The 24,714-nt window shown below is 44.1% G+C and overlaps 1 protein-coding gene and 1 pseudogene across 2 annotated transcripts in view; both read left to right on the top strand.

Annotated features, from left to right (window-relative positions):
- Positions 1-17,697, top strand: part of homer1b (homer scaffold protein 1b) — a 135,393-nt gene extending 117,696 nt beyond the window's left edge. For both annotated transcript variants that reach the window (XM_071400086.1, XM_071400083.1), the window contains one exon: positions 7,148-17,697. In XM_071400086.1, the coding sequence (XP_071256187.1) occupies positions 7,148-7,336 (189 nt within the window). In that variant the 3' untranslated portion in view covers positions 7,337-17,697. The remainder of the gene's footprint in view (positions 1-7,147) is intronic.
- LOC139577373 (U7 small nuclear RNA) lies at positions 16,017-16,073 on the top strand (annotated as a pseudogene).
- Positions 17,698-24,714: the final 7,017 nt, after the last annotated feature.

Here is a 24,714-nt window from a genome sequence, read left to right as displayed (position 1 = left end):
TGCTCCCATCGTCTCCTCCTTCCTCTTCTCGCCTACTTTTGCAAAAGGTGCTGATTGAGCATGCCCTAATGGCCATTGCAAAACTGTTTTTAACCAGATATTTAGTAGTTTGAATATATTAACTATAGATTTATCTATAAATTGTTTCTATTTTTATGTTTCATAATTTCAGAGTTTTCTTGAATTCAGATAGAGGGTGGTCCTCCCCTTCCTCCAATGACCAGCCTCCTCCGAGTGACACAAAGTGACACACTAATACAGCAGTGTAGTGACAGTGAAGTTTGTTAGATTTGTTTCGAATTCCACTGCTGCCACCATGTTCCTACCAACATACTCAGGTTAGAGTGTGTGTCCTGAATCTCATTGTCTCTGCACCAAGCAAAAACGAGAAACTACACATTCATGGTTGTAGCCGGTATTATTTCTCACTGTCTCTCTCCCAGAATTGTGGACTCGAGTCACATGACTTGGACTCGAGTTTGATGACTTGAGACTCAACTTCATAGAAAATAAAATAACTTGGACTAGGAGCCTCAAGACTCTACTTTGACTTGAGATTTATGGCTTGAAATTATCTGTCCAGGTTTTGTGACGTTTTGTCACTCTTTTTGTGGCACAGAATCTTTGTGGATTACTCTCCACGCAGCCAGAGACAGTAAAATTCTGATTGGGTAGTGAAACGCACACTCGGCCCTCTGACCAGAAAACTGTCAATCAACACAGGTCGGGTGAGCTAGGGCAGTAAGAAGGTTGCGATTGTGAAACTGAATTGGAAAAATATATGTATTTCATACATATTTTAATAGGCTACATATAGCCTACCATTTGTAATTAATATTTATACCTTTGCTTATTCGATCTGGTCACTAAAATAGGTCTACGGCATTACACCAAATTCTTGTTTCAAAAACATCTAATTTGTGTTTAAGAACCAAACATTTGCACGTCTTGACTGTTGACCAATGACCAATCACCAATTGCGCACAAAGGTGGATGCACATATCCAGATTAGTGACCAGAAAGTGCTGTAACGATGATGCTGTGAGTCGAGAAGCAGGTGCAGGTGAAACATTTAATAAAAAAACATGAAACAAGACAGCGTGACAGTGGTGAGATAGCATGAAAACAGGAAACAATACCAACTGAGGAATGCACATAATGGAGGGACATATAAAGGGAGGTAATGATGTCTAGGTGTGAATCATGATGATCTGCAGGTACACATAATGAAGGATGCCAGGTGTGCATGATGATGAATCCCAGGACCGGTGGTTAGTATTCCGGTGTGTTATCCATATAAGTATTCCGGTATATTATCCATATAAAGTACCGTTTAGCGATCTGTATGAACGCATCTTTGCCACAACAATAGGCTACCTGTTGATTTTGTTGATCATTTTTATATTTCAGATAGGCCTAGTAGTTTGGGTGGGTTATAATGTTATACCTCAGTGGTACTGGCTATGTGTCTAAAGATAGCTGTAACATTGCAGTACCTTCAATACTTATGGAATGACGATGTAACATATTCTGGCAAATTAATTATAATATTTGTGAGGAAGAAAAAGGCTAGAGACAGATCATGCTTTCCATCTGATCCTGCAACCTCCGCTGCATTAAGGTAGGCTATATGTGACCGACTGGCTCGATTTGGTCTTATGTAGCAAAATTAGAAATTGTGTTTTTTACATTGGATAAAGGTACGAGACTCAGAACTAGAAAATTGTATATCATACACTACAGTTGAGGAACAATGGGAAAGTAAAGTCTGCTTTGAAAGTTGATTAATTTGTAACTGCACTTTTGAGAAAATGGCCCTTAAATGTTTTGGTAAACCTACTGGAGAGCTCTTCTTTGTCTACACCCATTCAGCATCGTACACACCCTCTTAAGCCTTAGCCCCACCCATCTCTTTAAGGACTCAAATGTTTTTTATAATTCTTTTTTTATTTCACCTTTATTTAACCAGGTAGGCTAGTTGAGAACAAGTTCTCATTTGCAACTGCGACCTGGCCAAGATAAAGCAAAGCAGTTCGACACATACAACAACAGAGTTACACATGGAATAAACAAGCATACAATCAATAATACAGTAGAAAAATCTATAAAAAAGCATGTGCAAATGAGGTAGGATAAGAGAGGTAAGGCAATAAATAGGCCATGGTGGCGAAGTAATTACAATATAGCAATTAAACACTGGAATGGTAGGGTGTGCAGAAGATGAATGTGCAAGTAGAGATACTGGGGTGCAAAGGAGCAAGATAAATAAATATATACAGTATGGGGATGAGGTAGATTGGATAGGCTATTTACAGATGAGTTATGTACAGGTGCAGTGATCTATGAGCTGCTCTGACAGCTGGTGCTTAAAGCTAGTGAGGGAGGTAAAAGTCTCCAGCTTCAGAGATTTTTGCAGTTCATTCCAGTCATTGGCAGCAAAGAACTGTAAGGAAAGACGGCCAAAGGAAGAATTGGCTTTGGGGATGACCAGTGAGATATACCTGCTGGAGCGCGTGCTACGGGTGGGTGCTGCTATGGTGACCAGTGAGCTGAGATAAGGCGGGGCTTTACCTAGCAGAGACTTATAGATGACCTGGAGCCAGTGGGATTGGCGACGAGTATGAAGCGAGGGCCAGCCAACGAGAGCATACAGGTCGCAGTGGTGGGTAGTATATGGGGCTTTGGTGACAAAACGGATGGCACTGTGATAGTCTGCATCCAATTTGTTGAGTGGAGTGTTGGAGGCTATTTTGACATCGCCGAAGTCGAGGATCGATAGGATGGTCAGTTTTACGAGGGTATGTTTGGCGGCATGAAGGATGCTTTGTTGCGAAACAGGAAACCAATTCTAGATTTAATTTTGGATTGGAGATGCTTAATGTAAGTTTGGAAGGAGAGTGCACAGTCTAACCAGACACCTAGGTATTTGTAGTAGTCCACATATTCACATGTTCTAAGTCAGAACCGGTCAGAGTAGTGATGCTGGACGGCCGGGCAGGTGCGGGCAGCGAACGGTTGAAGAGCATGCATTTAGTTTTACTTGCATTTAAGAGCAGTTGGAGGCCACTGAAGGAGAGTTGTATGGCATTGAAGCGCATCTGGAGGTTGTTAACACAGTGTGCAAAGAAGGGCCAGAGGTATACAGAATGGTGTCGTCTGCATAGAGGTGGATCAAAGAATCACCAGCAGCAAGAGCGACATCATTGATGTACAGAGAAGAGAGTCGGCCCGAGAATTAAACCCTGTGGCACCCCCATAGAGACTGCCAGAGGTCCGGACAACAGGCCCTCCGATTTGACATACTGAACTCTATCAGAGAAAAACACCAAAATGAAAAACACCAAAATAAAGATGCCCATGTTCCCTGCTCATCTGCGTGAACGTGCCTTAGGCATGCTGCAAGGAGGAATGTGGACTGCAAGGGCAATAAATTGCAATGTCCGTACTGTGAGCCGCCTAAGACAGCGCTACAGGGAGACAGGATGGACAGCTGATCGTCCTTGTAGTGGCAGACCACGTGTAGCAACACCTGCACAGGATCATTACATCCAAACATCACACCTGCGGGACAGGTACAGGATGGCAACAACAACTTCCCAAGGTACACCAGGAACACACAATCCCTCCATCAGTGCTCAGACTGTCCGCAATAGGCTGAGAGAGGCTGGACTGAGGGCTTGTAGGCCTGTTGTAAGGCAGGTCCTCACCAGACATCACCGGCAACAACGTCACCTATGGGCACAAACCCTCTGTCGCTGGACCAGACAGGACTGGCAAAAAGTGATCTTCACTGACGAGTCGCGGTTTTGTCTCACATGGGGTGATGGTCGGATTTGCATTTATCGTTGAAGGAATGAGCGTTACACCGAGGCCTGTACTCTGGAGAGGGATCGATTTGGAGGTGGAGGTTCCGTCATGGTCTGGGGAAGTGTGTCACAGCATCATTGGACTGAGCTTGTTGTCATTGCAGGCAATCTCAACGCCGTGTGTTACTGGGAAGACATCCTCCTCCCTCATGTGGTACCCTTCCTGCAGGCTCATCCTGACATGACCCTCCAGCATAAAAATGCCACCAGCCATACTGCTCGTTCTGTGAGTGATTTCCTGCAAGACAGGAATATCAGTGTTCTGCCATGGCCAGCAAAGAGCCCGGATCTCAATCCCATTGAGCACATCTGGGACCTGTTGGATCGGAGGGTGAGGGCTAGGACAATTCCTCTCAGAAATGTCCAGGAACTTGCAGGTACCTTTGTGGAAGAGTGGGGTAACATCTCACAGCAATAACTGGCAAATCTGGTGCAGTGCATGAGGAGGAGATGCACTGCAGTACTTAATGCAGCTGGTGGCCACACCAGATACTGACTGTTACTTTTGATTTTGACTCCCCCTTTGTTCAGGGACACATTACTCGATTTCTGTTAGTCACATGTCTGTGGAACTTGTTCAGTTTATGTCTCAGTTGTTGAATCTTGTTATGTTCATAGAAATATTTACACATGTTAAATTTGCTGAAAATAAACTCAGTTGACAGTGAGAGGACGTTTATTTTTGAACATTCTATTGTCGTCCCCCATCAAATTTGTCGTTGTCGTTATGAAAATGTAGAATCACAAAAATACAGGCTTCATGACATCAGCAGCCTGGTGGTCCAAAATATCATAACTAGTGTATTTTAACACCAATAAACCCAACCGTTTAAAAATGAATTTAGTATATGTCAATCTAGCAAACAGGCAACTAAATGTAACTTTCTAAACAATGTTTTGGTTCCTTTCTAGCTAGTTAGCTAGAGCTTGCTAGCCAGTTCAAATAATGACCATATATAGCTGACAATGTCTTCACTTTAGCTCATTTGTCTTCATTATTACAGGAAGATAAACTCACAACAAGATCGTTATTTAGTTAATGGCGAGCCATGACAAAATAAAAGCAGGACATTCTACTAGAGAATTTTAGAACTTGGACACTGTCGCAATGGCCTAACATTGGGGGTGTTCGAACATTTGAGAGCGCAGAATAACTGATACATTTGCAAACGCTCAACACCTGTTGAATATGGCCGGTGTCAGTAAACATCGGCAAAAAATCGTAATTAAATTGTTGCCAGCAGCACAGTTACAGTCACCAAAGCTCTGGATAACATGAAAACAGCCTAACCAGCTCTGCTAGGGCGAGTAAAATGGTCAGAGTGAGGTGTTCTCTCAGTTGTATCTGGAAGTAGCTAGCAAGCTAGCCAACGTTAGCCAGTTAGCTTGGGCGCTTGATTTCCGTTGTGAGGTCAGAACGCTCGGATCTACCCTACTCATTGGCCAGAGCATCCAGTGTGAACTCTGAACGCTCCGGGAGCGAAATGCTCTGAATTTACAAACAGACAATCTGACAACGCTCTGAATTTACGAATGCCCAGAGCACACTCTGAGCGCACTCTGGCACTGCAGTTTGAATTTATGAACACACCCGTTATATCCTAATTTGACTTTGGTGCAGGTCATGTTCTTCACATTACTGTCTCTGGTAAACACATACTATATGAAATACAATCTAAGTTTATTTGTCACATACACAGGATACAGAAGGTGTAGTGAAATAGTTACTTGCATAATGGGGTCTTTTGTTTAGACATGTAAGTAGCTAGCTAAACAATGAACCATAATCCCAACTCATAAAGTTACTACCCTGCATGAATCTGCAGGTAGCTATTCAAACAGGTTCAATGTTAGCTAGCTTGCTAACATTAGGTTATAACTAGCAATGCAGTGGCTCTGAGATACGAATAATATTACTACACAGATCATACACTTAACGTTAGTTAGCGAGGCTGCCAGATAATGATAGCTAGCTAGCTACGGGTGCGCTTTAACTTGAAAGGAAAACGACTTTCTTAAATCTATCTGAAAATGTAGCTAGCTAGACTATCTTACCCCTATACATGGTTGGACACTTCTCCCTCTCTGTCACGGACGCCATGGGTGACCTATACAACAGCCTTCTGTGTGTTCTCTTTTCGACTCCCTCTGCATATTTGCAATCAAATGGCAGAATTGTATCCATCTCCTTAACTATCATACTGTAATTTGACTGGACTGATTTCAAAACTCAGTCCTCCAGAAAGTGAAGAGCAACTTTTGCAGTTCTACTACGTGATATCTTTCAAAAAAGCGGCATTAAAAAGGATTACCTACACATATTGTCCAGCTCATATTATAGACAGAAGTGCCACATGGCAGACCAATCCAAACTCATCTCTCGGAATGTCCAGCCCATCCATTATCTCAGCCAATCATGGCTAGCCGGAAGGTTCCAGTCTTTTTCCGTGGCTAAACCAACTAGGCTCGTAATTTAACAATTACATTTTTTATTTACAGATGGCATACAAGTTTGTTATTAAGACACATGAAAGTTCACATGTTCCAGAAGGAATTTCTGCCCAAAAACTAAATTTGATTAAATAAGAAGTTTACATTCAAAATGCCTCTCCTGTTAGGTAGTGACGCGCAACATACCCCTAGTTTCCCGAAACAAGTCACATATGATCCTGCTTGCTCTGGACTCCAGAGAAGTGATAATGTGACATGATATCCCTAATTGATATTGACTGCTAACATGAATGACTTTCAGCTCAAAATGCAGGTGAAAAACACAGTTTATTTCTAATTCTTGCATTGTGAAAATCTGTCACCGTTTATGGCTGTAATGACAGCCTATATTCCCGCAGTGATTGTGCACACGTGCATGTGCGTGTGCGGGGTCACAAGCCAAAGCTCCTTTTTGGTGGTCACGGGTCAAAAAGTTTGAAAACCACTGAACAAATTGCTCATTTGCTGAAATGCTATAGGATCGGGTGCAGCGCAAAAGTGAAATTGTAGGGAGAGAGGACTGCCATAAATGAATATGCATCTGCAGCTCTCAAAAATGTTGGTGATCAAGAATATGAACTGTTTACTTATGAAGCTTGACATTTGGAATTTGTTGTTCAAATCAATTATTACATAATCAAAATGTGAAAAGGGCTGTCTTGTAGCCTCAATAAATAGAAAAATATTTGTTGTTGAACAACATATACTGTATCTCGACCCGTTCTACTTGGGACTCAACTTGAGACTTGTGACTTGAGACTTGCTCTCTCCCACCTCTCTTCCCTCCCCAGGAGACGGAGTTGCATTGGCGAGTGTTAGAGGAGCAGCTCCTGGGAGCTGAGCAGCGATTGGAAGAAAGTCAGGAAGAGCAGGAGAACTTCAGGAAGAACCTAAGGACCCTACTGGAGATGCTGGATGGGAAGATATTTGAGCTGACAGAGCTCAGGGACAGCTTGGCCAAGCTCATAGAGGGCAGCTAGATAATCACACACCACCTCCCACTGGCCAACACACTGAATTACACAGATACACTGACCCCTACTGGCAGAGTCAGAGAACTACACACACAGATACACCACAGGATTGACATGACTCATAGAGGTCCTATAGAGCTCACTGGCTCACAGTGCCCCTTAATGTTATACATACAGAACAGCACTCTCGCAGGTTAGTGCCCCCTTCTACCAGAGCCATAGAACAATAATATACACTGCTGCCAGACCCACACAACAACATAACCCAGTGCTGATGACATAGAACAGCACCCCTTATTGGCTCCTAGGTGTATTGTATCTGCACCCTCTCCTTCCAAAATAACCTCCTGCAGCTGTTGCCACACTGCCCTCAGCTGTTGAACACACAGAACAGGTGCCCCATGCTGACTCTCTGAACATATGTCTGAGCAAGGACATCCTTTGCAGACTGACAGAACAGCAACCCTTGCTGGTAGACTCACAGAAATACAGCTTTACAGTTAATTCATATACAGTATTCAGTATCTGGCCCATGCAGAAATAAAACCCACAAATCTAGTGTTGCCAGCACCATATTACAGCACGCTGAGCTATTGAAAACCACAGAACGACAGGAAAGCCCTAAATCAACCACTGAACCCCACAGAGCAGGAGCAGGAGTCATGTCCAACACACAACCACACACCTTGGCCTAGGATTTACAAAGGCTGCTGTAAATTGGAGTACTGTTTACATTGATATTCAAGTCTTCATGAGTATGACTGAACCTTTCGCAATATGAAAACAATATAGTATACTATCACAAGAGAATCTTCCAGAAGCATTGGTCATGCTTTATTTAGAACTCCAGGTATCCTAGCGGTTAAGAGCATTAGGCTAGTAACCGAAAGGTCATTGGTTAGAATCCCTGAGCCGGCAAGGTGGAAATATCTGCTGTTCTGTCCTTGAGCAAGGCAGTTAAGCCCCAACAACAACTGCTCCCTGGGCGCAGATGATGCCAATTAAGGCAGCCCCACCACCTCTCTGTTTCAAAGGTTGGGATACTGACTCTTGACTGGGACATTTCTTTATGGTTTATTCCTCACTTCTTATTCCACCAGCCCAACTGGTTTATTTCTCACTTCTTATTCCACCAGCGCAACCCCAGAGACCTGGGGAATGTTCCCTCTAAACTGCACGCACTTCCTCCAGGACTGCAGCGCAGAAGAAATGCCATGCTGTGCTCAGAGATGCAAGAGATTGAAATTCACTGAGTTCGCCCTATATAGATCAACGTCTTTCCTGTGATCGAATCAACATTATATCAGGCCCTTTTCATTGCAACAAACCAAAACACATCATACTCTGCAAGATTGAGTCTGTGATTGTGTTGTAGGCAAGGCCAGTGCACAACGGAGTAGAATGATATTGTCGGGGTAGCCTACAAGCGGTATTTCAATCACTCTTTTCAGATGATTTCAGATCAGAGTGCAGAGCCGTGCAAGTGCATATTTGTTGATATTCTTTGCTAGTTAGTTAGTTATTAGACCAGTTATAGATAAGTATAGGTCAGCAATGGGGAGTTACTGCTTCCTACAAGAGCACAAACCTTGTAGGTTACATTTCAAGCACTTGTTGAAAAGCCAGTCAGGTAAAAAGCTTTTGTCTTAATTAAAGGGGCAATGTATTTTGAGTCAGGCTTGATAAGCCAATAGACAGAGGGGTAGCCTATATTGTCTAATTCTCTGTGTGGTAATAATTAATCATTTTATTTTGTGAAATGGTTTCTTCCATCATACAACACAATGCAATCACCTTTTTGGCCCATGGTGTTACAGACCAAGTAAAAAATATTTAATTAATGTCAATGTAAAAACGTTTTTAAAAGTCTCATGCAATGTAGGCCTGCATTGAACAACACATATAGGCTACTGTAGGCCATAGAAAACAAAAGCTATTTCCATGTGAAAATGTTATGGGATTTGCTCCATTGGTTGTGTTGGTAGGCCTACATTAAGCTCAAATAGCCATAATAGCCTATTGGCTACTTTCTAAAACTGTACAGCCTTAGTGTTCACTGTAAATGCACGCTGGAAGTTGCACAGAATTCTCACGATGTTCAATTTTCCACTCACAAGACCTAAAATTTGCTCAGTGCCCCCCAAAATTTGAGGAAACATTGGACCTGGGGTTTGGAGAAAAGTTTCAGAACGTTTCAAGCAGTTCAGAGTTAGCCCTGTTCATTTGAAAGATGTTTAAATGTTTTCAAATCTTACACGTTCTGAATCCACCCTTACTTCCTCCTGAACAGAGAACTGACCTTATCTTCCTGCAAAGCTTGGGGCGATGTGTGTGTTACTGAACGAGTCCTGAACTCTACACTGCTTGAGTGTGTTGGAGTGTGTGTATGTGTCTAGAGAGACACATGCACAAAGAGGCCTGTATACACACTGAGTAAAACCAGACATTCTCTGGATGACAGACACTTTAATCTAACAATCAGGTATTCAACTCAGTGGTCTAACTCGGACACCAAGACTGCACCTCAAATGACACTCTATTCCTCATATAGTGCTTTACTTATTAAAAGATACATAGAAAGACAGATAGGTAGTTAGAAAGATAGATAGTTGTATAGTTTATTTATGTAACTCTTCAATAAAAAAAAAGCATAGTATGACATTTATGCATAGGCACTTTAAAATCCAAGATTATAATATGGCTCAAAGCATAAATGCCGTATGTGCAAAGAAAGAAGAAAAACTGTACCATTCATGTGTCTCTACTGCACTTTAAGGGGAATAAGGGGAAGAGATGCACCCTAAAACTCTTTGGTCTCAGAAACACTGGGTACACTCACATGAAGAAATACTATGTTTTACTATAGAACACTACCATACTTACTATAGAATTCTGTAGTAAACTCTAGTATACTGTAGAATACTATACTACACACTGTACTATCCCTTGATCATGTGTAGTACTTACTATAGAACCGAGGAGGCTGGTGGGAGGGCTATAGGAGGACGGGCTCATTGTAAAGGCTGCAATGGAGTAAATGTGTTACGATCAATGAGGACAATTGTGAGGAGTCAGGCGCAGAGAGCAAAGATATGGGGAAAAACCACTCTTTAATGTCCAACCAGAAGAACAACTGGTAACGTCAAAACATTGGCGTAAAAATCCGACTTGAATAAAGTACACACTGGAAAATAAATCCAGACTGTGGAAAACCCCAAAATAAACGAACAACCTCATACAAAACAGAAAGACAAGCCCGCACAAACAGAAACGGGCTAAACAAACTTAAATAGCACCACCCTAACAACCAAACAATAAACAGGTGAAATCAATTAGTCAAAACCAAACGAAAAGGAAAAAGGGATCGGTGGCAGCTAGTAGACCGGCGACGACGACCGCCGAGCGCCTCTCGAACAGGAAGGGAAGCCACCTTCGGTAATACTCGTTACAGTACCCCCCTCCTGACGCGCAGCTCCCGCAGCGCGCCGACGCCGGCCTCGAGGACGACCCGGGGGCCGAGGCGCAAGGCGATCCGGATGGAGGCGATGGAACTCTCTCAGCATAGATGGATCCAATATAACCCCCACCGGGACCCAGCACCTCTCCTCCGGACCGTACCCCTCCCAGTCCACGAGGTACTGCAGGCCCCTCACCCGGCGTCTGGAATCCAGAATGGACCGTATCCTGTACGCCGGGGACCCCTCTATGTCCAGAGGGGGCGGAGGGACCTCCAGAACCTCACCTTCCTGCATGGGACCAGCTACCACCGGCCTGAGGAGAGACACATGAAATGAGGGGTTAATACGATAATACGAAGGAAGTAACAATCGGTAACACACCTCATTTATTCTCCTCAGGACTTTAAATGTCCCTACACACTGCGGACCCAGCTTCCGGCAGGGCAGCCGGAGGGGCAGGTTTCGGGTCGAGAGCCAGACCCTATCACCCGGTGCAAACACGGGGGCCTCACTGCGGTGACGGTTAGTGCTCTTCTTCTGCCGTCTACTCGCCTGACGCAGAGACTCCTGGACGGCTCTCCAAGTCTCCTTAGAGCGCTGTACCCACTCCTCCACCGCAGGAGCCTCGGTCTGACTCTGATGCCATGGTGCCAGAACCGGCTGGTACCCCAACACACACTCAAATGGTGACATGTTGGTAGAGGAGTGGCTTAGTGAGTTCTGGGCAATCTCTGCCCAGGGGATGTATCTTGACCACTCCCCTGGCCGGTCCTGGCAATACGACCGCAGAAACCTACCCACCTCCTGGTTCACTCTCTCCACCTGCCCATTACTCTCCGGGTGATACCCCGAGGTCAGGCTGACCGAGACCCCCAAATGCTCCATAAACGCCTTCCATATTCTGGAAGTGAACTGGGGACCCCGATCAGAAACGATATCCTCAGGCACCCCGTAGTGCCGGAAGACATGGGTAAATAGTGCCTCCGCAGTCTGCAGGGCCGTAGGTAGACCGGGCAACGGGATAAGACGGCAGGACTTAGAGAACCGATCCACAACGACCAGGATCGTAGTGTTTCCCTGAGATGGGGGTAGGTCAGTCAGAAAATCCACCGAAAGATGGGACCACGGCCGTTGTGGAACGGGGAGGGGTTGTAACTTCCCTCGAGGCAGGTGCCTAGGAGCCTTACTCTGAGCGCATACCGAACAGGAAGAGACAGAATCGCACATCCCTCTCCAAGGTGGGCCACCAGTACTTCCCCCTAAGACCTCGCACTGTCCTCGAAATACCCGGGTGACCTGACGAGAGTAAACCATGAGCCCATCGAATCAATTGATCACGAACAGCGAGCGGTACGTACCTACGCCCCTCCGGGCACTGTGGAGGCGCAGGTTCCTCCCTTAACGCCCGCTCGATGTCCGCGTCCACCTCCCATACTATTGGTGCCACCAACTTGGCCGCCGGAATGATGGGAGTAGGATCGATGGACCGGTCCTCTGAGTCATAGAGGCGAGACAGCGCGTCGGCCTTAGTGTTGAGGGAACCTGGTCGATACGAGATCGTAAAACGAAATCTGGTGAAATACATGGCCCACCTTGCCTGACGCGGATTCAGTCTCTTAGCTGATCGGATATACTCCAGGTTACGGTGGTCAGTCCAGATGAGGAAAGGGTACTTAGCCCCCTCAAGCCAGTGTCTCCACACCTTCAGGGCTTTAACCATAGCCAACAACTCCCTATCCCCCACATCATAATTCCGCTCCGCTGGCCCGAGTTTTTTTGAAAAAAAAGCACAGGGGCGGAGCTTTGGTGGCGTACCCGAGCGCTGTGAGAGCACCGCTCCAACCCCAGCCTCGGATGCGTCCACCTCTACTATGAACGCCAAAGAAGGGTCCGGATGCGCCAACACTGGCGCCTCGGTAAACAGCACCTTCAACCTACGGAAGGCTCTGTCCGCCTCTGCTGACCACTGCAAACGCACTGGCCCCCCCTTCAGCAGTGAGGTAATAGGAGCTGCTACCTGACCAAAACCCCGGATAAACCTCCGGTAGTAATTGGCAAACCCTAAGAACCGCTGCACCTCTTTTACCGTGGTCGGAGTCGGCCAATTACGCACGGCTTTTACGCGGTCACCCTCCATTACCACCCCCGAGCTGGAAATGCGATAACCCAGGAAGGAAACGGCTTGTTTGGAAAACTCACATTTCTCCGCCTTCACGTACAGGTCATGCTCCAGCAGTCGCCCAAGAACCTTGCGCACCAGAGACACATGCGCGGCGCGTGTAGCGGAGTAGATCAAAATATCGTCAATATACACCACCACACCCTGTCCGTGCAGGTCTCTGAGAATCTCGTCAACAAAGGATTGAAAGACAGCTGGAGCATTCTTTAACCCGTACGGCATGACGAGGTACTCATAATGGCCCGATGTGGTACTAAACGCGGTTTTCCACTCATCTTCCCCCCGAATACGCACCAGATTATACGCGCTCCTGAGATCCAGTTTCGTGAAGAACCGTGCTCCGTGGAATGATTCCATCGCCGTAGCGATGAGAGGTAGTGGGTAACTAAAACCCACCGTGATGGAATTGAGAACTCGATAATCAATACACGGACGCAAACCACCATCCTTTTTCTTCACAAAAAAGAAACTCGAGGAGACGGGTGACATGGAGGGCCGAATGAATCCCTGTCCCAGAGCTTCCGTAACATATGTCTCCATAGCCAACGTCTCCTCCTGGGACAAAGGATACACATGACTCCTGGGTAGTGCAGCGTTTACCTGGAGGTTTATCACGCAATCCCCCTGTCGATGGGGTGGTAATTGGGTCGCCTTCTTTTTACTGAAAGCGATAGCCAAATCGGCATACTCAGCGGGAATGGTGGAAACCTGGTCTGGACTCTCCACCGTTGTCGCACCGATGGAAACTCCTACACACCTGCCTGAACACTCATCAGACCACCCCTGTAGAGCTCCCTGTTTCCACGAAATCGTCGGATTGTGAATAGCCAGCCAGGGAATCCCCAGCACCACCGGAAACGCAGGTGAATTGATAAGGAACAGACTAATCCGTTCCTTATGATTCCCCTGCGTAATCATCTCCAAAGGAATTGTGGCCTCCCTGACCAGCCCTGACCCTAATGGTCGACTATCTAAGGAGTGCACAGGGAAGGGGGGGTTCTACCTTAACTAACGGAATCCTCAACTTCTGAGCGAGTCCGCGATCTATAAAGTTCCCAGCTGCGCCTGAATCGACTAGCGCCTTATGCTGGAGAGAGGGAAAAAATTTAAGGAAACATATTAACAAAAACATGTGACCAACAGGAAGCTCTGGGAGAGTGTGGTGCTGACTCACCTGAGGTGACCGAAGAGTGTTCTGCCTGCCCTCTCGATTCCCAGATGGACTCCTCCAGCACCGACCGGAAGTGTGTCCTCTTCGGCCACAACTGGTACAGGAGGAGCCTCCTCCTCCGATCTCCATAGATGCTGCCCCTCCTAGCTCCATCGGGATGGGAGCAGGAGGGTCAGGAAGTGGAACGGACAGGACCCTTTCAGAACGTCCGCGAGCAGCTAGCAGATGGTCTAACCGGATAGACATGTCTATTAGTTCATCCAAACTGAGCGTAGTGTCCCGACAAGCCAGCTCTCTGCGGACGTCCTCTCTCAGGCTACACCTGTAATGGTCTATCAGGGCCCTGTCGTTCCACCCTGCTCCAGCGGCCAAGGTCCGGAAATCCAGCGCGAAGTCCTGCGCGCTCCTCGTCCCCTGTCGGAGATAGAACAATCTCTCACCCGCCGCTCGGCCATCTGGAGGGTGATCGAACACGGCCCGAAAACGGCGGGTGAACTCCGGGTAGTGGCCCCTCGCTGAGTCGGGCCCGTTCCAGACCGCATTGGCCCACTCTAGGGCTCTACCCGTCAGGCAGGAGACGAGGACACTCACTCTCTCTTCGTCCGAGGGAGCTGGTCGAACGGTGGCCAGGTACAGATCTAATTGTAGCAGGAATCCCTGGCACCCCGCCGCCGCTCCATCGTACTGACTTGGAGGCGTAATACGCAAAGCGCAGGCACCGGATCCCGCTGGAGGAGATGGTATAGTTGCTGGAGGGAGGGTAGGTGGGGTAGTAGGGAGACCACTCCTCTCCCAACGATCCATCCTCTCCATCATTAGATCCATAGCTGATCCGATGCGATGGAGGATGGACGTGTGATGAAGGACTCTCTCCTCCATCGTGGGGAGAGGGGTGGTCGCTGCTCCTGCTGGCTCCATATGAGGTGCGGACTTCTGTTACGATCAATGAGGACAATTGTGAGGAGTCAGGCGTAGAGAGCAAAGATATGGGGAAAAACCACTCTTTAATGTCCAACCAGAAGAACAACTGGTAACGTCAAAACATTGGCGTAAAAATCCGACTTGAATAAAGTACACACTGGAAAATAAATCCAGACTGTGGAAAACCCCAAAATAAACGAACAACCTCATACAAAACAGAAAGACAAGCCCGCACAAACAGAAACGGGCTAAACGAACTTAAATAGCACCACCCTAACAACCAAACAATAAACAGGTGAAATCAATTAGTCAAAACCAAACGAAAAGGAAAAAGGGATCGGTGGCAGCTAGTAGACCGGCGAGCGCCACTCGAACAGGAAGGGAAGCCACCTTCGGTAATACTCGTTACAAATGGAACAGAGTCAAACATGTGGTTTCCGTATGTTTGATGTTTGATACCATTTTATTTATTCCATTCCAGCCATTACAATGAGCCGATCCTCTTATAGCTCCCCCCACCAGTCTCCTCTGCTATAGAATGTTGTAGTATACTGTAGAATACTATAGTATTATCTGCAAAAAAACACTGTAGTATATACTATATAGATCAGGGGTGGGCAACTCCTGTCCTCGAGGGCCTGATTGGTGTCACACTTTTTCTCCATCCCTAGCAAACACAGCTGATTAATCAAATTGTATTCTAAACTGAAGATCATGATTAGGTGATTATTGGAGTCAGGTGTGTTTGCTGGGGCTGGGGCAAATGATATAGATACTACTAATTAAATACTGTAGTATATAATTAGCATATACCTGCCCATTCCCCACCCCCATATCCCAATTTGTGCTACCCATAAGTGAGAAACCTACATGTCAAGTATGCGTTCACTACAGGGTATAGAAAAGAGCAGAAGCGGTGAACTTTCTGTGCAGACCTGCCTGCCTGCCTGCCTGCTATGGAACTTTTTCTCTTTTAGTATTTCTCCAGTAGGTTTTCTCAAGGAGAAAGCCTTTACTTCTATGTCAAAGATAATAAAACAAAAATGCTATAATAAATACTACAGTAATGTCTGCAGAAACACTACAATAAATAACAGTATACTACAATTTGCAAAAACACTACAGTGAATACTATAGTATTGTTATACCATAGGACACTATAGTATTTTTTCATGTGGGCAGTTCTTCACCATGGACCTGGACTGCGATGAATACAAAATAACTGTCCTTAGTTTATATATTTTTTTATATTCAGTATATATTATGTATATGAAATATAAGACATACTGTATAATATAACTTTATACTTGGGCTCGGGTGTAACCAGAAAGTTGGTTAAATCTGCAAAATAATTTTCTGTTGCTTTGCTGTACGTTTTTGGATTACAGAAATCAATATCTTAATTTTGAGGTAAATGATGTTATACTGTAAATGAAAGGCTTTGTTGAGATAATGCGGAGGATATAAGAATTTGTTTTCCTATTTTGTAACTTATGGTACTTAATTTAAGTATGAGTGTATTTAAAGCTGTGAGAAAGCTGGCAATATTTTTGATTATTTAAGTAACTTCGAACAAAAGTGAGTATGCTATTTAATAAGATGTACCTCCGGCTTTGAATAATGATGCTAGGGTGTACGGCTGGTGTGATGACGCAATTGTGATGAAATATGTGGTTGTGGTGGAGATGAATTTGCCAAATTCTATGGAGAATTCAGAGCTTTGAAACTTTCAAAAGTTTTGTAATCGCCATGTCCATGTTGTAATAATATTACTACAGGAAAGAATCACTGTTTAAGTAAAGTTCTTAAAATAGTTTCTAGACTGACCAGCTTTGCAATGGGACACATTGGTTGAAATTACATCAGGCTGACATATTCTGGTTGTTGTATACAGGCGGAAAAATTCTGTTTTTTTACGTCTTTCAGAAAATGTCCAGCCTTTTCCCAGACTTATTCAATTGGTCGTGAAAAAGACATCTTGAGACATTTGGATATCTGATGTAAAAACAGATTTCAACCACAACAATTACATCATTATGACATTGTATGCTCACTGGGTCATGTTCAGAAATATGTTGGGTTTAGATTTCAGGGGTTCCCTGCACTGTCTGTTTCTTCCATTCACAGAACCATGGACATGAGAATGGACTACTGGGAAATTGTTGGGTTTTATTTTTCAAAACAGCTGATGGACTAACTGTGTATCTTCTTTTATAAACACATAATAGCTCTCCTTGGTCTGGCTATAACTGCCATGGAGTCAATTTGTATTTCTCTGGTGGAGGTAGTGATACTGTTTGCAGAAGCATACCTTCATTATACATTGACAAAATTGCACAGAATGTCAGGAAATTCAACACATAAGTAAAATACACAAAACACCATGAATGGAATTTTAAAATACTTAAATTAATTAACTAGGCTAAAATAATAAAACATGTCACAATTTATATTTTTCACAGAAAGAGAGGCAACTTCAGTACTCGATATACAAGGATTTATTAAGCTTTGAATACATATGAAAATCAGAGAAAAGGCAAAAAAGTTATTTTTTGAAAAACTATTGCTAAATAAATGTGTCTGAGAAACCATTAAATGTTAAAATAAAGACAGAATTTGGCCGTTTTTGTCAATCACATGGATGTATTTCTTGTTGAGATTTGTTTATCATTAATTCTCTAACTGCAATATGTTGCACTTTTGAAGTGACTGACCAATCAAAATCCAGGACCCGTGTGAGAGTCCAGGTGGAGTACGATGAAGTTGCTCCAAGACACTGATCTATGGTCAGTTTTGTGTTCCCCTCTAATTGTGCATATTCTGATTTGGAAAGGGTAAGCTGATCCCAGATTTGTGCCAATAGTCAACTTTACCCAGAGCTGCGAGTCAAAGGTATACAGTACAGTGTCATGACTTTACTTTCATTAATCTGATGACTGTTGTTTATTTCATCCATTAACTATGTTTTGTTACCCGATTAAATTAATCATGTAACAATTAACTCATTAGGATTTGGGGTACCACGGAAGGTTGTTTAAAGAGTTACCATCTCCCGAATTAAACTATATAAGGTATATATCTATTTTATCGATAAACAGTCAACTTATTAATCATTACTTCTTATCAAAATTCTGAACACTCGTAACCTCATGCATCTGCAAAACCCCCAGCCTTACTCATGATTCAGCACTACACCTATTGGTTTAATTATTTATTTACTAGCTAACTAAAATAAGAAAACAGGATAACATACACACTTAATACCTGAGACAAAGGTCCCTGGCGGACTGACACAACATGGTATTTTACCCAACCACATGGAGAGAGAGGGAGAGAGAAAAATACACTTATCTTCGATACATTTCAGAATTATTCTCACATTAATCATATAGTTGGCACACCAACCACCACCTCTTTGGAATAACAAATCATGAATGTATTTACGTGTGGGTGTCCTCCATCGTGTAGTCCTGACCAGAACTACAGAGTTCACTCTGTTCCATTCGCTCCTGAAGTTGCTTATTTGAAGATAAGCCAGCCGTGCCAATGGTTCCAGTGGGGTGATGAGAGAAGTGTACTATAGCGATTTGACAAGGGTAGTAGGATGGTTTGAAGAGTTCAAGATATTTTACTCAGGACAGCTAATGATCTGTACCAGTGATTGTCTGAGAGGGGAGTTTGTCTTCCTCTCGTGTTGATAGTTAGGATTCAGACCACGATGGACATGAGCTGCAGCTTGCCATCTGTCATGTTGCGTTTCAAAGTTCCAACCATTCCAAACGTTTAGCTCCCGCCTCACGTTTCCTGGTCTAATGTTCATTTTGTTACCAAGTCTTTTTATGCACTCTGGGCGAAGGGGACGGCTCCGTCCGTCTGACACGCTCTCTGACCTTACTTGGGGCATGACTACTTACTAATGCACAGTTTATAGGTGATAGATTCTCTTATATTCTCAACTCCCGTACGGACTCAGGAGAGGCAAAGGTCGAGAGCTATGCGTTCTCTGAAACACGACCCAACCAAGCCACACTGCTTCTTGACACAACGCCCACTTAACGCGGAAGCCAGCCGCACCAATGTGTCGGAGGAAACACCGTACACCGTGTGCATGCGCCATTAAGAAAATGAATGTTTACGTTCCAATTCCTCTCCTGTGAACTGGTGATGCGTGACATATGCCTAGTTTCCTGAAACGAGTCACATTTGATCTTCGCGAATCATGCAACTGCGAGGCGTCACACCGTTCATCAGACATATGATGTAGGGAGGTTTGAAGGGAGGTGATTGATTAGACATTTTCTATTGGAAGGTGTTGATAAAACGTTTACTGGAGACAGGAGAACAAGTGGAGACATAGGACGAGGTGGATAATTGTATAATAAGGCAGGTTTATTCAAGTGTAAAAATATTAGGCAAAGCGTGCAGCACGGCTCCTTTCTGTCTGATTCGTATGGAATCGTCTGGGAAAGAGGCCCTCTACATTGTACATACAGATTATATAGGCAACAAGCAAAGTAGGTTGATCTTGTCGTCTGGCCTTCCGATTGGTCGATCTCGGTCGTGGGTAATCCTGTTCGGCCTGATGTCGACGTTTCCATTGGCCCTTCCCACAGTTCATTGTCTTAAAGTCTCATCCTTGAGCAGAATGCATGTGCATCTGTTTTAACTCAGTCCTATTCATGGGGGAGGGTTGAGTATGTGGGTCTGTGGTTACTTAACAAGGTACAAAATGTGGGGGTATAGTGGGGGATGGGTGGATGTTGTGCCAAGTTATAGCTTATGTTGAGAAGTGGTTAAAACAAGTTACCAGTGTCTTATACAATTTCTTACAAATCCCCCTCTTCACGTCTCACAAGAGACGTGACATAAAAGTAAAAAAGACAAAGCTATGGGATAAAATTTGTCAGAGGACAAATTTTGTAATTCCCCCTCTTCACGTCTCACAAGAGACGTGACATAAAAGTTTCTTAGTCCTCAAATAGATAGACAGGTCCAGCTTCCCCATCATCAAGCAATGGGAACATTTGGGCCCTTTCCTGATTAGGGTCTATGGCAGCAGTGATAACACGGCTAGCAAGCGTCCGCGCACATGGAATGCAACAGCATCCACAAAGTACAAGAATGCCTGCAAAAACGGAAATAGATACTAGGATAGAGGAAACCAACGTCTTATATTTACCAAAAGCATCCATCCATGAGTCCCACATAGAAGTGTCCACTCCAGAATGCTGTTTCATCTTACCATTAAGGGTACGAAGTCCCTCCAATGCTACAGTCAGACTCCCATCCGTAGCTGTGTTATTGGGAATGAAAGTACAACACTGCTCACCAAACATTGCACAGACCCCCCCCGTTCAGCCAATAACATATCAACCGCGATTCTATTTTGAAATGCCATCAGGGACGTAGCTGCCAATTGTCCATGGACCGCCTCGAAGCCTTGTTGAGTCCAATTGCCCAGTTTCTGGACATTAAAATGAATGTAGTTAATTCTGTCCACATTTTTATTAACTGTACACCACCAACAGACAGAAGATTCAAACCCAGCTGTCACTTAGTCCACCAGTTTATATTCATCTGGCACCCCCTAGGGACACCAATAGCATCAATGTAAGTTGAGTCGTAAATGAGCAAGGACCAAAAAGGAGACCACTCCAATAACTACACCTGGAGCACATTAGTAACCCAAAAAACGAGAATATGTTAAACCCTCAGGTCCATCCCTCTATACAACCTGTACCAGGTGGGCTCGTCGCCACCCGGGAACTTCAAACCTTCACAACAGGGAGGACAAACATCACTTTTTATTCATTCGACAACATCAACTACAGCAAACCAAGGGTCCTCCTCTGTCAAGCCCACTTTCCTGCGGAAGCTTGTTTTCGTATCAGCCTCTCCAACTGGAGCATCAAGCAGCGGCATCATACCATAGGCCCTTTCCACATCTGTAACAGACTTCTTCAAACAAGGTATGATACAGGCAACACAAAAATGAAAAACAACAACTAGTGTCAGAAATCCAGTAATCATCATTGCAGTGTACTTACCAAAACAACCACCCAGCCAGGGGAACAGTCCACTCTCCTCCACACCTGCAAGACCCTTCATCTCCACTGATAACCTCGCCAACCCACTCAGAGCTTTTGACATGCTCCCATCCGGACTAGTATTGTTTAGGGACAAACGTGCAACACTGTTCTCCAATCATTTTACATACACCTCCCTGGTTGGCCAGTATCATGTCTAGTGCTAGCCTATTCTGTCTAGCAGTTCGAGAGGTGGCATCCAATTGTTCAGCCATCCCCCTAAGTGCAGTGTGGGTGTAGTTGACAAATCATTGTTGATTATATTAAAGATATAATTGATCCAGGCATTTTGTTTAGTATCAACAATAGCTGGCCCAATGGTGGGCATCAGATGCCACAGACCATCATTTCTGTTTAACCTTTCACAAGTATCTACCCCGGGTCCGGGATCACCCCCCACCCCCCCCCACACTGAGTAGCATAGCCTAGCATAGCGTCACAATTAAATAGTAGCATCTAAATATCATTAAATCACAAGTCCAAGACACCTAATGAAAGATACAGATCTTGTGAATAAAGCCACCATTTCAGATTTTTAAAATGTTTTACAGGGAAGACAAAATATGTAAATCTATTAGCTAACCACGTTAGCAAAAGACACCACTTTTCTAACTCCATCAGTTTCTTACTCCAGCAGGTGCTATCACCAATTCGGCTAAACTAAGATATTGATAGCCACTAACCAAGAAAAAACCTCATCAGATGACAGTCTGATAACATATTTATGGTATAGGATAGGTTTTGTTAGAAAAATGTGCATATTTCAGGTAGATATCATAGTTTACAATTGCACCCACCGTCACAAATGGACTAGAATAAATACATAGAGCAACGTGTTTACCTAATTACTAATCATCAAACATTTCGTAAAAATACACAGCATACACTAATCGAAAGACACAGATCCTGTGAATACAGACAATATTTCAGATTTTCTAAGTGTCTTACAGCGAAAACACAATAAATCGTTATATTAGCATACCACATATGCAAACGTTACCAGAGCATTGATTCTAGCCAAAGAGAGCGATAACGTAAACATAGCCAAAATATATTAATTTTTTCACTAACCTTCTCAGAATTCTTCAGATGACACTCCTGTAACATCACATTACAACATACATATACAGTTTGTTCGAAAATGTGCATATTTAGCCACCAAAATCATGGTTAGACAATGACAAAAGTTGCCCAGCTGGTCAGACAATGTCGTGCGCCATATTAGACAGTGATCTAGTCGTATACATAAATACTCATAAACGTGACTAAAAAATATAGGGTGGACAGCGATTGATAGACAATTTAATTCTTAATACAATCGCTGATTTACATTTTTTAAATTATCCTTACTTTTCAATACAGTTTGCGCCAAGCGAAGCTACGTCAAACAAAATGGCGTCATAAGCGATTAACATTTCTCGACAGAAACACGATTTATCATAATAAATTGTTCCTACTTTGAGCTGTTCTTCCATCAGAATCTTGGGCAAAGAATCCTTTCTTGGGTCTAATCGTCTTTTGGTCGAAAGCTGTCCTCTAGCCATGTAGAAATGCCCATTGCGTTCGGCATGAACTGGAACCGTGCCCAGAGATTCACAGTGTCTCAGAAATAAATGTCCCAAAATCGCACTAAACGGATATAAATTGCTATAAAACGGTTTAAATTAACTACCTTATGATGTTTTTAACTCCTATAACGAGTAGAAACATGACCGGAGAAAAATAACTGGCTACACTAATGCTTGGAAAAAGAGCAGGTCGGTGTCCACCGCGCGCCCGACGCATCTGGAAAAGAGTTCCTACCTACACGTGTTTTTGTTTTATAGGGGCTGTGATTGCGCAATCGATACCATTCAAATCGTCATCACGTAAAGGCATCCAGGGGAAGACGTAAGCAGTGTCCGTATCCTGATAGCGTTCACAGTGGCCTTTAAACTGACTCCAGATCAGGGGCCAAAATGTGTGAAATCTGACTCCATGTCAGGGAAATTGCTGTAGAATGAGTTCTGTTCCACTCAGAGACAAAATTCCAACGCCTATAGAAACTAGAGAGTGTTTTCTATCCAATAATAGTAATAATATGCATATTGTACGAGCAAGAATTTAGTAGGGAGCCGTTTAATCTGTAATGCAATTATGCTAATGAGAAAACAGCACCCCCTGTAGTCGCAAGAAGTTAATGCCTGGAATTCGTGGGGGGACCCCTATTAGGACCCCCAACAGGTTGGTGTGGATGTTATCTGTACCCTCGGACCAAGGAGCGTCACGGTTCTGCCGTCTCCTGGGTTGGTTCCGAGCCTCTGTGTCATGTGCAGCTCCCAGAAGTTGATTAGCTGTAACTTCAATAATTGGCAATGGTGTTATCAGACTGGCCAAAGCACATGTGCAACGGCAATTTCCTTTCAAAATGGGGTCAATCGCCTGGCAGGTCCACACATCCACCATACATCAGCAACACCTCTAGTTAATAGTGGCATTAGTGATGCAGGCAGTAGTAGGGAGCCTCCCATAGTCTATACCCCTACCTGTACCAGTGATACAGCTGTAATATCCCCCATATGCCTTAACTCCCCACGGTACCATCTGGGGAGGGACTTCTGGGAACACAAGACTCAGTTTTACACAGGGTTGAATTTGGCTTAAACTTTCCAATATACACATCCAACCTTCTCCATTACTTAGGGCAAATGGGTGAGCAGCCAGAATAGGTCTGGCATGTCCACATGCGACACAGTCCTTTCTATTTATTGTTTTGTAGGCCAACCACATATTCTCCCTTTCCTCATAACCAGTTTCAGTCCCCAATTGTTCACTATCTGAGATGTCTTTCACATTTATTACCTGTACCGGATTGGAGAGCTTAGGTGGTGGTGTGGGACTTGGTCTTGAAGTGGTGGAGGAGGCCGGCTGAATCCCTGGTCCGTTGGAACTGGTGGTGGCTCTGGCAGTACTGTGATGGTAACATCCCCATCGTATCCTAATCAGACAGCTCAGGACCTGAAGCAGTCCTGTAAAACCACATCCTCTCCCAGAGAACACATCATCAGCCAGAGCTCAAGCAACACTTTCACTTCTATGAACGTTCACAGTGATGAAAGGACGGGGTCAGGGATTTTTCATTAAGGAGTTGACCCCCGAGCTTTATTAGCAACAGTTCTTCTCCTTAACTCTGTGATCATTCGGCAGTGTCAGTTTGTCTCACCCTCCAAGTGCGATATGCTCCCAGGTCGAGTGATTCACCTTCTCCTTTAATTCACCTGCAACGCATAGAATCCTGGACATACAGGTTTGGTTAACCACCAGTTTCTCATTTGTTTTATCTGATTATATATTTAACTTCTATGCCTATTTTTTAGCTAGAAATTTTTAATTAACCTTTTGTCAATAGGGGGAGCTGTTAGCATTATTTTTTTTTTTACATTTCCAAATTAAACTGCCTCGTACTCAATTCTTGATCGTACAATATGCATATTATTGTTATTATTGGATAGAAAACAGTCTATAGTTTCTATAGGAGTTGAAATTTTGTCTCTGAGTGGTACAGAACAATTTCTACAGCACTTTTCATG

Source organism: Salvelinus alpinus, chromosome 5, assembly GCF_045679555.1.
Source record: "Salvelinus alpinus chromosome 5, SLU_Salpinus.1, whole genome shotgun sequence".
NCBI lineage: Eukaryota > Metazoa > Chordata > Actinopteri > Salmoniformes > Salmonidae > Salvelinus > Salvelinus alpinus.
This window is presented reverse-complemented; position numbering and strand designations above follow the sequence as displayed.